Genomic DNA, 13,093 nt, shown 5'->3' with positions numbered 1-13,093 from the left:
TTCACACACATACTTCCCAAACACTCAGCTAACTTTTTCATGCCTCATTCCCTTTGACTCCACTTTATGGGCAATAGCCCCTTTAAAATAGAACGGCGCCCATGCTATTACACTCTTTGTCACCTGTCACCACAAGCTGGTAATTGCTGTTTTTATTGTAGCCTCTAAAAAGCTCAAGTATATTATACAGTATGAGCTTTGCTACTGTGTAGAAATGTGGCCACTTGTTTAGTCTCACAACAACCTACAAAGAGAGGCCTGTAGTGGACTAAATGTGACTATTTAGAGTTTTATACTTTTTGAAGTGTATAAATTTGGCAGTTCTTCATAGTTTAGCAGTAGATTCAATGAAATAAAATTCTGCTCTGGTCAGTGTTGTTTATAAGTGAACTGTAAAAATGGTGAAGTAGGTTTTGAAATCTGAAGAAATGCTTAGAATATGTATGCAATTTGTGGTAAAAGAAGAATTGAGTTACTTTTTTAGACTGTCCTTCTAAAAAGCATAAGAGTATAAGCTTTTTTAGGATTGTACTAAAGGTTTTCATGCGGTACAACTGGCAACCTGAAAAGCCAAATATAGTTGGACAGTTAGATGCAGACAACTGCTTGTGGTAAGTGCACTTTTTCAGGCAATGGGTTAAATCCTCATTTGGGAAATTCTAACAAAAATGGCATCAAACATATTGCAAAGTCATGCATTTACCTCTCTACTTCATATAAATCTTAACCAAAAAGTTGAAAACAAATATCCTCAATACTTCCTACCAGTTTACTGCCTAAGCAAGTCAAAATAAACCACAAAAATCTTCTCTCATACTGATACTGGTTTAAACACACTTCGGTATGATGCTAGGGAGGAAGCAGACTTTTCTTTTGGTAAATAGAAGAATAATCCTCCATGTATCCCCCTGAACTTTTACTCTGAATTGTGAAGCGACTCCATTCATTTAGCTCATGAGACAGAATGACACAATATAGTGGGCTCCAGAGACTTTATCTAAATTTATGGTGGTCCTTAATGGAAAAAAGAACTGAAACACTTCCTTTTTGTATTTTCATAGCTGAAATAAAGGTCTCATAAATCACAATCTGGGCTATAAAGGGAAACTATTATGCAAAATTCATATTTTGCATGTTTTTATACTTCCATTTGGGACTCAACTGCTTTTAAAAACAGCCCAAGCACTTAAAAAAAACAGCCAGAGGTTTATTGGCAATAAGTGAATTACTTTTGGTGTCTGGAAAAGTATCCTTTTCAAAATGCTCCTGATTGTTAAGTCACAATGGCCACTGAGTCATTACCTTGCAATCCCAGATGAGCTCCAGTACATTAAGTAAGTTGGTTTTACCAGTGTATGCACTGTATAATGGCTGCTGGAAAAGATAAGTCTTTTTTGTTGACTTACCATGCAGAAACACTCACTCACTACATTCTTGTTGGCTATGCAGGAGGGTCTACATCTGCTTTTCAAAGATGTGCAGTTGTATAATTGTGCATCTGAAGGCAGCCATTTTCATGCAAGAGTGTAAATTTTGAGGTGAGATTTGCTATCGATATACACCCTGCCTCATCTGGGTGTAAATAGACAAGCCGTACAACTAACATTTACACCACACACTGAATTCCATCCTTACTCATTAGATCACACTTACATCACATGAAATTCTAATAAACAGTCTTGTCACAGAGAGAGCTGTAAACTTAGTAATCAACAGGTTTGTAACATTTCCTTCTTTTGTATTACATAATTCTTCAGAAATCAAAACATCCAAGTTTCATCTCAGTTTCTTTTCTTTGTAGCTTTCATTCAAAGTAACTTTAAAGGAAATTGACAGAGAGCAAGAGTGGTGGAAAAAATGCAGCAAAGGTCAATAAGTTGGCAATCAAAGCCTGAACGGCTGTACTGATGACCGATGACCTTCATTTATTGGATGCTGACTCTACTAAGTTACAATGTAACTTATTGCCCTCTCATGCAAGTTTTTATGATTATTTTGGCAACAAACTACTTAAGTTATCCTGTGTTGCTTAACAGATGTGATACAAGAGAGCCATTACCAATCTCACCACGGAGAGAGTTTAACCCTTAAAGAAATAAGAGCAGTGAAACAGCTGACGGCTCTTCTCCATAACTTTATTAGTTATTGCACACTGTGATCCGTAACATTTTGAACAAACATTCTACATATACAGAGATTTTGTGCATTGCAAAAATATTTTCTAAACATAGTGATAGCAGAGGGTCTAAGGATTTGAACTAAAAAAAACCGTTTACAATAAAAATCTAAATTGTTGTTCAGTAGTAGTCAATTACTGACAGTAGCATAATCTACAAAATATTACATAATCTACAAAATAAATTTTTATTTCATTATTGAGTGACAGTCTTCCAGTGGTTCTTGCATGTGTCCCAGAATGTGTTCCAGGATGGATCACATTCAAAACCACTAAACCTTTGCTGACTTCAGAACCCAATCAGAGGAAAATTGCGCTCAAGGCATCTTGAGTGTGTTCAATTCTGATTTAGTGCTGTCTTTACACAATCAGATCACTCAAGAGGAATATTGTTTCCATGTGTGACAGCTGTCCCGACTGTCACACACAGACAGAATTGGTAATGGTTTTCTGTTCTCCCTTAATATTACTTTATATATTGATTAGTGAGTAGTTTAGATTTTTATCTTTAAATTTGTTTTCATTAGTCTGACTCTTTAGTTAACTATTTGTTGTGCACCCATTTAGTTAACTTTATGTGTCAGTTCTTTGTATATTTTGTTAAATATAACAAATTAATTTCTTTCTTTTGAGTTACCAGTTTCCTCTGGACCTGTTGCTGAAAATCATACAGATGAGTTCCAGCTGATTGGTGTCCATATATGGGTGTCAAACTTCCTCAGCGCGCCATTCCATTTGTTCACCAGGGGAGGGGTAAATTTGGTCTTTAGTTTAATTTTACTATTTATTTAATGTTTCTTCTGTTGGAAAGTTAGTTAAATTTTGATATTTATTTCATTTACAGATTTAGTAATATTCTGACCAGTATTTGTTAGGTTTTTGTGTGTTTAATTACCCCCTAGTGTGTGTTAATGGTCTGATCAGCCACTATTTAAGTTCCCCTCATGTCTTGTTTGTTAGGTCAGTTTGTGCTTGAGTTTGTTCTGTTACCACCTGAGTTGTACTTTGTTATGTTGACCTCAGTTTGGGCCCAATTTATCATTTTTGGATTTTTTTTGTTAATAAATTAAGATTATATTTTGAATTTTCTTCAACGTCTCTCTGGCTGGTTTATGCAAAACCTTCACGCCATGTGTGAGCGGAGCATTGTTTCAAGAAACAAATTCAAATCCTGACACCACCTGGATAGTGGGTTGTAGGACAAAAAATATTTTTGACATTTCAATACTATAAAATAGATTTTTGAAGTAAATGTTTGCAACAATCTACGTGAGTCTGTTAGTTAAATATTTAGTCAACAGGTGGCTCGCCATTGGCAAAATACCACCTTACAATAATGCTTACAATAATGTTTAACATCACAAGTGTTTTTTTTTCCTATGCCACTTTGTGCATCTGCTCAAAGTCACATTGTGCTTTAGAATTATGTGCTGATTTTCTGGTGTTTTAGTTGAAGCTGCCTTTAATTGGTATTACTGATTAAAGCTGAGATTTAATCAGGATTGTATTTTTTGCTAACTGCCTAAAATCAATGTCATAAATAGTTTTCTATTGCTCTCTTTGTCTCCTTATGCTCATCTGTGCATTAGAATAGGAATAAATGTTCCTATTTATTCCTATGTTATAGGAATATTAATATTATATTAATATTGATACTATAAATAATTATATTATTTTCACCACAAAGGTACCATAATGCTGTAAAAACTATATTTTTTGTTTAATACTGAATTTGTCCTTAAGACTAGACTGTATTGGATTGGTTTTATTGTACATTTCTGGATATGAATTGAACCTGTCTTGCAAAGCGCTTTGTGATTACATTTGTTGTGAATGAAATTTATCAAACTGGTGAGTCATGTTTAAACACGCTGTACTCACTGACTCCATATTAACCCCTACATTTCGCTGAATATTAAAGTGATCTTTGCAACCGATTAATGGAAACAGGACTTTAGCTCTTTTTTCTTCTTCTTTTTTTTTTTTTTTTGCTTTTAAGTAACATTTTAATACATTAGATTCCTAAATGGATTTGTGTGCAGATACCTGTAATACCTTCTGGTGCCTATGGTGTCAGTAGTTTATTGAGGCCTCTGTTGTCTTGCCTGGCTGGGTGACCTAATCGCCATTTAACCTGATGTTCTTTATGCCTTATTGATGTTATTGGGCTTCTTGTGTAGCTGGGATTATATTCCATTTGGTTGCTTTTTCAGTGTGTGTTTCTTTTTTAAAGCAGTGTCAACACTAACCCACAAATCTGTCAAATTACCAGTGCACAGGGTGTATTTAAGGGAGTCTACAGGGCCTTGTGTAAGGCAGGCGGGCACGCGTGTCTGTGAGTGGACTCACCGGGAAAAGGAAGTAACAGTTTAACTACGATATTGATTTCGAGAGTGCTAAGGGGTTTAGATGTCAGTTCAGGGAAAATAGGGGGTAAAAGAAAGCGTAGCAGGGCTCGTCCCAGGTTTTAGTGCGCTTGGGTTTTTCTTCCCTAGCCATGCTTGATTCAGTGGTAAAGATCTGTGGCTGCCCATTGAAGTTGTACAACTGCTGCATTGAGTACTGTATGGCTCTGTGCACTCTGCAGTCCTCTATTGATTGATGTGTGAAGAGGGATTAGTAGGTGGGAGGAGGACAGAGCAAGGGAGGAAGGGGGAAAGATGCTACGTTGGAGGAAGTGACTAGAGGCAGAATTGTGGCTGCAGCATGTGTACTATGAAAAGAAGCCAATGTCACATCTTTGGCAAGACACAAATTTGTAATGTGCTGCATTTGTTTACATCATGATTCAAAATGCATCTAAAATTTAGATGAGTTAAGCATTATTTCTGTGTCAAACAAAATGACCTTGAGGGACAAGCAATGAGGTGTCAAGCCAAACTTCTTGATGCATCTGAACAGTCCCAGTGCAGCATTTATAATGGCAGAATAAATCACTGTAACAAAGTACAATTGATTTTGCTATTTCACTAAATTCATCCGAAGGAAAAAAGCGTATTTACTGTAGGAGGAAAAAATGACATTATCAGACAGATTCAAAACAATCCATCCACCCTGACTTCTTTGACATTTCTTAGATTTCCTGTCAAGTGGAATCCTGCCGACATCCATTTTGCCTCACAAGCAGTTGTGAAAAGCAAGCGACCCTTATATTCGTCTTGTTGAGCTGTTTGCACGAGGCATCCAGGTGGTTTCTCGCCACTTGCTCATCACTCTCTTCCTGCTCTCCTGTTGCTCTGTCCCTGACAGGTGGTACCGAGGGTGGAAGCAGCCAAGGAGGGGAGCCTGGGGTTTTATACATAGGCAATAGAGGGGTTGAATGAGTACTGAAGTGAAAAGGTGGTTAGAAAAAATGAGGGCAGGAAGAGAGGTGGACATGGGGTTGGATTTTGGCTGTCCAGAGTTAATGGGATCAGACGTGGAAGAGAAAGGGATATCGGTGCCTGTTAATGTTTAATCCCTCATCTCCAACGCCTTTGTCTCCTGCCTGCAGCTCTGGCATCTGATAATCCTTGGGCTGCCTCTGTTCATCATCAAGGTGTCGAAGGGAAGGGCCCCTGTAAATATTTAATTGGCTGCAGTATGCCGGTGTTAATTATGCGGGTGTGTCTCTCTGTGATTTGTTCTCTTTTCCAGCAGCACTTTATCCTCACCACAGAATATTGATGGCTTTCTATTGTGTCTTTTCTCATTGTCATTTATATTCACAGGCTATTTTTATTTGGTAAGCCTTGCGAGTACCTGGTTGTACCCCTTCTTTTTCAGCACTGCTTTAATTCTTTGAAGTGCAGTTTGAACAAGATACCAGACAAATTACTCTGAGATTTTGGTTCATATTGACATAATATCACCACACAGTTGCAGGGTGTTTGTCAAATGCATATGCATGATGCAAATCTCCCTTTTGCATCCTAAAGGTGCCCTTTAAAATTGAGACCTGTCACACAAAGAGGAGGACGCTAGTTGCTTTTAAACAATTCCACCTGAACTTCAAAATGTTCACAAGTGTCAACATTTTTGTTACTACTTTTTTTGGGGCGAATTTTACCATTGGTTTCCTGTCCTTAGCTGGCAGCAATGTGTGATTTTTGTCTGACGTAGTTTCAATATGTATGTTGAGATGATGGTCCTCATACCTTGATTGTAATGAGTGATTATTTGACCTACTGTTAACGTTGTCATAGTCCTTCACAAGATATGTTCTCCTTTTTGGAGAAAAATTCAATTAAAGCAGCTTTTAAAAATATATATTCAGACTAGTCAGCTTTACCATGTGTTGATGTCCCAATACATTGTGCTGCTACCATGTGATTGGCTGATTAGCTAACATGCTATTGAACAGGTGTACCTAATAAAATGGAAGGTCAGTATACCACTATTATGTCGGATTAGATTCCCCTGCTGCTTTGACTGTGGTTACCATTACCTCATAATTCCCTATTCCATTACAGCTTTTCCATCCTCTCAGTGACTTTCCTTTTCAGGTCCTCACCTCACCCTGGTTATCTATCTTCACCTCTCCCTTCCACCTTGTGCTGCACTGCTCTTCTTCTCTGTTTAATTTCAAAAACCACGGCAAACCTCTTTCAAACAGATTATTGTTATGGGTTCCATTATAACGTCTGCGTCTTATCCGTCATGACACCAATCATGTTTTCTGAAGTAGCGTCCCATTCTCCATATGTTTATGTGATAGTCAAGGGCAATGCGATGCAGATAAACAGTAGAAAAGCAGGCTTTCAAGGAGTTTTTGAGGTAGTTGTGCAGCTCAAAAGAGTGCTATGCACAAATTTCTGCCTATAGCGAGTGCAATTACAAACAGGCTCATGTAAAAGACAAGATAATACAAATCATATAAAAGATGTCTGGTGGTTAAGGAACAAGCAGCCTTGCAACACTTTGACAGACAAGAAAAAGTGTTCTAGAGACAAAAAGAAAATAAAATGCAAGTGATGGGATAATGGTTGAATGTCTAGGTCAGTGACAGATAAAACATTATCTTCAGATGAGCCAAGCATGTTTTTGCTTCCGCTGTGTATAGCAGAGCTGAATAACCAATAAAAAACTTGCTTTACAGCGAATAATAAAATGCATTATTGTCTGCCTGCTATCCCTGCTTTTTTTTAATGATGTCAAATTTAGGCTTGAGGTTCATAACTTTGTGCAGATAAAAGCTTGAGGTGCTTGGCTGAATATGAGCGTGTGTGCCTGTCTGTGTGTGCGCCACTGGTGGAGGTTCCATTTGTGTGCAAAGCAGGTCGTGGCAAGGACACGAGATACCATTCGCCAAACCAGACTGTATCTGCTGTAGACAGCAGCAAGAGGGGAAATTCAATATGTTGGTGGGCAACAACATGAGAGGCCACTGCGGTGTTCGGCAGAAACATTCTCCAGCTCTGTTCTACATTGGTATTTATCATTTGTTGTCAGATTTCTTTTTTTTATGTTGACTAGCCAGGTTTTGCTCTCAGTTTTGTTTTAAGAGTAATAAAATAGCAAAGAAAACAGTCTTTTCATTTTGTGTTTCCCCATTTAGAGTGATGGTTTAAGCTTCCTTGTTGGCAAGCATACTCCCTTTTGGTGGCCAAGACTCCTGAATCATTCTGGTGGGTGCAGTTCAGCCTGTCTGCCAAACCCAGGAGAGAGCAGGGAAAATGAGAATTTAAGACAGTGATCTAAGGCTAAAAAAACAAAAAGACTGCTGAAGGTGACAGAGATGTTTTTGCTTTTGCAGTATAAAACTGGTGGCTGCTGTCTGGCCTCATTAGTGTTTCACTTTTTGATATTTCTTGTAATGTGCAGCCAATTTTATTGACAAATGTTGGTTTGCAGACATACTGTCATTCAGAAAAATTATGATTACATATTGTTTTATACTGCCTGTTAGTTCATATTTCTTATTCATTTAGAAAACCTATAAACAACTCTGGGCAAAAACAATTATGTAATATCTTCAGCTGCCATCTCTGTAGTTGTCTTTTCATTATATTTTCTGTTGCAACGAAATACCACATAAATAAAAACAATCTCAAACTGGCTAATGAATGTTCAAGTCAATTTAACTCAGTTTATGTACATAGCACCAATGCATAGTAAAAGTTGTCTCAAGTACAAGACAAAAATGCCTGGTTTATACGGAGGAATATAAAATCAATTTTATATAATTATTATTTGCATTTCAATTAGATTCTTGTCAAACTCAATTCATAAGGCAAGTTGGTATATTTTCTATCTAAGGATGGCATGAGATCATCCATCCATCCTCTGTGTATACCCGCTTCTCCTTGCAGGCATGAGGGTGTGGTGATTACCTCCAGCAGTCATTGGGCAAGAGGTGGGGTACGCCTTGGACAAGGCAACAAAGAAACGTACAGGACAGGCAACCATGGGCACACACACACCTGTTCTGCACTAGTTTAATACGAGTAAAATATCTGATTTCAAATGATTACTTTCTCAGTATACTGATACTGAATTACATAAATAGTGTTTCTTGTCATTTTGGTCTGCAGATTTGCATGAAATGACCTATAAATCCACATTTTATGGGCTTTTAAACATACTTCAAAGTTGTTTTTTTTGTTTAATTGAAATATTTTTTGAGAATACAGACTGATATTCTCAGAAAGATGAGAGGACTAAGTGGTCTCACTCATTTCCTGTAAGTGCATCACTGGCCAGCCTGTATGCACTGACCAACCACTCTACTCAGGCAGTAACTCTTGTGTATTAATTCACTCTGACAGGAAAATAGAGCATTAGCAATCTTTGCTAATGCTCTCACACACTGTCTCTGATGTAAATATTCAGCTTTAATAAATTTACACCCTTACAAACCACTGACGTCAAGGTTTTTTTTCCAACCTAAATAAAATACTTTGAGGTCATCTGTCTCATAAGCATATCTGTAAAATTTCCCTTTCCAGTTAAAAGTTTGTATAAAAATCTAACCTTGACACTGTGTGTGTATTTTTATCATTGGTCCTTCACTTCTATTGAGAACCAACAACAACAAAACCATCTATAAAAATGCAGAACTCTGTAGCTGTATGATGTTTAATATTAAAAAAATGTTTGTACTGATGTTAACACACAGCGGCATGCTTATCCCTCTAGTGTTCAATGATTTTATCACAGCAACATACACCTGCCAAGCTAATTGTGATTATTATATGATATTTGTTCTGTAGTCATAGTGTCCTAAATTAGTTCAAACAGTTCATTTAAGACCTAGTGTGTGACTTTCATGTCCATGATCAGTCCATGTAAACTTCACAACGGAACTGCATGATACTTTGTAAGGAAATCTCAGGTACAAAAGCTACTGAAATCCCAGCATTTTTCATAGGGCACCTTTGTGGGAGGACAGAGGTGGTTTCCCATTGCTGAAATACAGGTCTTGTTTCACTGATGCATTCAGAGAGAGTGGCAGAGGTCAGAAGGAGTTATACAGTGCTGCAGGTGAGTGCATGAATCATTGAGTGGGGGTTTTCACTTAAAAGTATATGTGTGTATGTATGTGTCTTATTTTCAATAAGAAATATGAAGGGAATCTTTTCTGATTTTGATGTCACAGTGGATTCTTTCACATGTGGCAGCTTGCGTCATTCTTTGTGTGTATTCAAACAGGCTTGTCTGTGATTTGTCCAGTGATTCAGTGTGAGAAAGAGGAGTACGTGGCAGATATGTTGACCTGGTTATCATGCTATGCAGCGCCTGGAAGAGAGGAGACTGAGTGATGCATGTCTTAGAATTTGAGGTGCCAATCGAGCTGCGAAGCTGGGAATTGAGTAGGGAAATGGGAATAGCCCCCTGCTGGTTTGTAACCTTCGCAGTGTTGTTTGGAGTTTGCATTTATCATTCATTCTAACAAAACGCGTGCAGGGTGTGTTTGTGTGTGTAGAATCTGTTTGCCCCAGCGTTATATTTTATTACAGGGATCATCTTTTCTTTATGTCTGTGGCTATAATTGCGTCTGTGAGATGTTTTTATGACAGCGTGTCACACGTGTCTCCAAGCTCTGGAACTGAATTAAATTAACCCAAATAAAGCCTGGTGTCTGGAGTACAGAGCACTTTAAAGGTACAACTAAAAAGCAGGAAGGATGATCTCTGGTTAAGCATTGCAGGATTATTCCACAGTATTAAAAGAAAGAAAATCTAAAACTTGTGAGCATTTTTGAATGTCAAACGAAGCTGCTAATGTACCATGCCCCTCCTTCAAGGCTTTTGGGGTTGGAGCCAGTTCTCAGATCTTTGGCCGGCCTAGATAGCAGCAGCAGCAGCAGTGGCAACAGCAGCAGCACCCATTAATGCGATTACAGCTTTTAGTGAGAGATTTTCAGGGCCAATTTTCTTCCGAGGCGTCATTAGTTTGTCCTGTTTTCTTTCTCCCTGTTGGTATGTCCGCAAACAAGAATATACACAATCACTCCCAGCATCTGCCATGAGCATCCCACAGAATGAAACACTCACAAGTCATTCCACACATGAATATACAATTACACATGCAAGCATATAGCCTTCAGTATCACGCTCCATCCATACAGGCAAGCCAAACCTAATTTACATTTACAAAAACACAAAAGAGCCATAAAATCTCACCATGAAGCTTCTCCTCAAGCTTTTGTTTCCTCCGTTCCACCACCATTTTCCCACGCACACATACCCAACCTTTGTTTTTATCTGTTGACAGCATGACACTCTGGAAAACACACTCTCACTCACTCTATGTTGTAAGCAATCTTACTATGGTGACAGAAAATTTATCTCCTGGCTCCTTTATGTTTATTCCTTAACATTTTTTTTATTTTAAGCATCTACTCTACCTTACAAAAGTATTCAAATGTTTTTCACATTTTGTCACAATGCAACTAAAAACAGCAGTGTATTATTATATAATTTTAGTTAGCACAGATGTGGAATTGAAGCAACATGATAGATTTGATGCAGATGAAATCTGTGTGGTCTGGATTTGTATTTAGGCCCCTTATATTAATACCTACTGTGTTGTGACGTTTTGGGTATGTTTCTACCTCTATCCCAGTTCCAAGTCTGTTTTACCCTCTAACGGGTATTCTTCCATAATTACCCGGTGATTCGGTCCACTTCTCCATCAACTCTAAACAGCTTCCTTTTCCTGTAAAAAAGCTTGAGGGGTGAGAGTACTTATACAAGGCACTATACTGTCATTTTGTTTGTCTCGATGTCAAAGGATAGCTTGTGTTTATTAAGAAATTATAAGTTGTTCTTTAGTATCAGTAGAAGTACTTCTTATTATGCTTTTAAGAACCTTTTGATTACTGATGCAAGATGCCCATTATAATATGAAACCCGCTCTCATTATTCTGTGTAATCAAATAATGATTCCTCAAAAACCCATGTCTAATTTAAAACCCAGAGTTCTCATCTTCTTAGATGTGCATTGCCATTACTTCTGGCTTTCATCTTTAGCAAGTTCTCATCTGCCATGCTGAACGTGTCGCTGACTTCTACTTAACAAACCTTGAGGTGCTTCTTAACACTTCAGCGCGGCAGCTTTATTTCATAAAGTCACCATTTATTAAACCTCAAGGCTAGGTCCCAGTAAAAGCCTACTGAGATATTGAGGTCATCTTATGGGAAGAAGGAATAAAAGATTATCAAAGATTGACTGAGCATATGAGCCAGCTTATTCAGTGTCCTGTTGTGTTTCAGCAAAGTTAGAATAAAGAGTGCCACCTGTCCTACAGGGGGAGCTACCATTTTTGACATACAACATCACACCCATCTTATAAATGTTTTGTCTCCAATGAACTTTAGCACAGAATTTATGCCAACTATTTAAATCTTTTCTCTTTTTTTGCTTGACTAAGACACTCAGAGATGCCAACTTTGTTTTTCCACTTCAGCTAATGGCTTCCAGGATGTGTTTGTTCTTGTGAGAGTTGGTGATACAGTATACGTTTGTGCTTTTCCGTGCGTGTGCTCCGGTTCTGTGTGTGTATTGGTAGGCAGGATGAGCATCCCTTCTGTTACCGTTGCTGTCCCTTCATTTCACGCTCCGGCAGCTCCGCGTGAATCCTCTTCCCTTGGCTCATTATCAGTGCTGTTCAATGAACGCACATCCCACCAGAATGCTGGGTAAAACCGAATTATTATTCAAGTACGGGGGTCAGTGCAGACGTTATGGCTCTCTTTTTGTTTTGTACAGCTATTACTTTTCCTTCTGAAGTAAGTGAGCAGGATGCAGGACACATCCGTACTGCAGATTATTAGTTGAGGTATTGAATCTTGAAGCACCTGAGCTGAGATTGATGAGCAGCCGTGGAGCGTCTAGTGTCATTATTGGATGCTCATTGCACTCTTCTCTCATTTCTCTTGGCAGGGTCCAATGTGCTCGGAGCAGAATTCAGCCACCTGCCGGACAATATTACAGTTTTGGAAGGCGAAAGCGTCACTTTGAGGTAACTCCTGATCCTACACCTGCACCAACTGATTACATAAAAAAACCATGTTTGCCCTTCTACCGCCTGTCATGCATCTTTAATTGCCAAGTCTGTGTCTCATAACCTCAATTAGAAGTCCTAAAATGTGCAATTATTTTTAGCTCTGTCTGTGTGGCTAATTGAATAATATTAAACTTTTAAAATCAAATGCCAACTTCATATATAGGCAACACTAATGTGCAAAGATGTGCTGAATGTCTTGAAATAAATACATCTTACACCTCCTGTTATATCTATGCAGATGACATCCAACTGTATACATATTTCAAACCGTACTGGTAGGATAGACTGTCCACCCTCACATCACTGTCTTGAGCATTTTTTGTTTGTTTGTTTGAACACTAGTCATCTACATTCTTAAATCTGTCAGACACTAGCTTTTTTCATGCAGCAGCTAAGGCTAATGTAAGAAATTAGAGTTGATTCCTTTC

General features: G+C 38.1%; 1 protein-coding gene across 1 annotated transcript in view; it reads left to right on the top strand.

Moving 5' to 3' along the window:
• The window catches only part of iglon5 (IgLON family member 5), a 148,936-nt gene that overhangs the window by 102,643 nt on the left and 33,200 nt on the right, over positions 1-13,093 (top strand). The window contains exon 2 of the mRNA XM_032558145.1: positions 12,542-12,620. Coding sequence (XP_032414036.1) covers positions 12,542-12,620 — 79 coding nt within the window. The remainder of the gene's footprint in view (positions 1-12,541; positions 12,621-13,093) is intronic.

The sequence above is a fragment of the Xiphophorus hellerii genome, chromosome 3, assembly GCF_003331165.1.
Source record: "Xiphophorus hellerii strain 12219 chromosome 3, Xiphophorus_hellerii-4.1, whole genome shotgun sequence".
NCBI lineage: Eukaryota > Metazoa > Chordata > Actinopteri > Cyprinodontiformes > Poeciliidae > Xiphophorus > Xiphophorus hellerii.
This window is presented reverse-complemented; position numbering and strand designations above follow the sequence as displayed.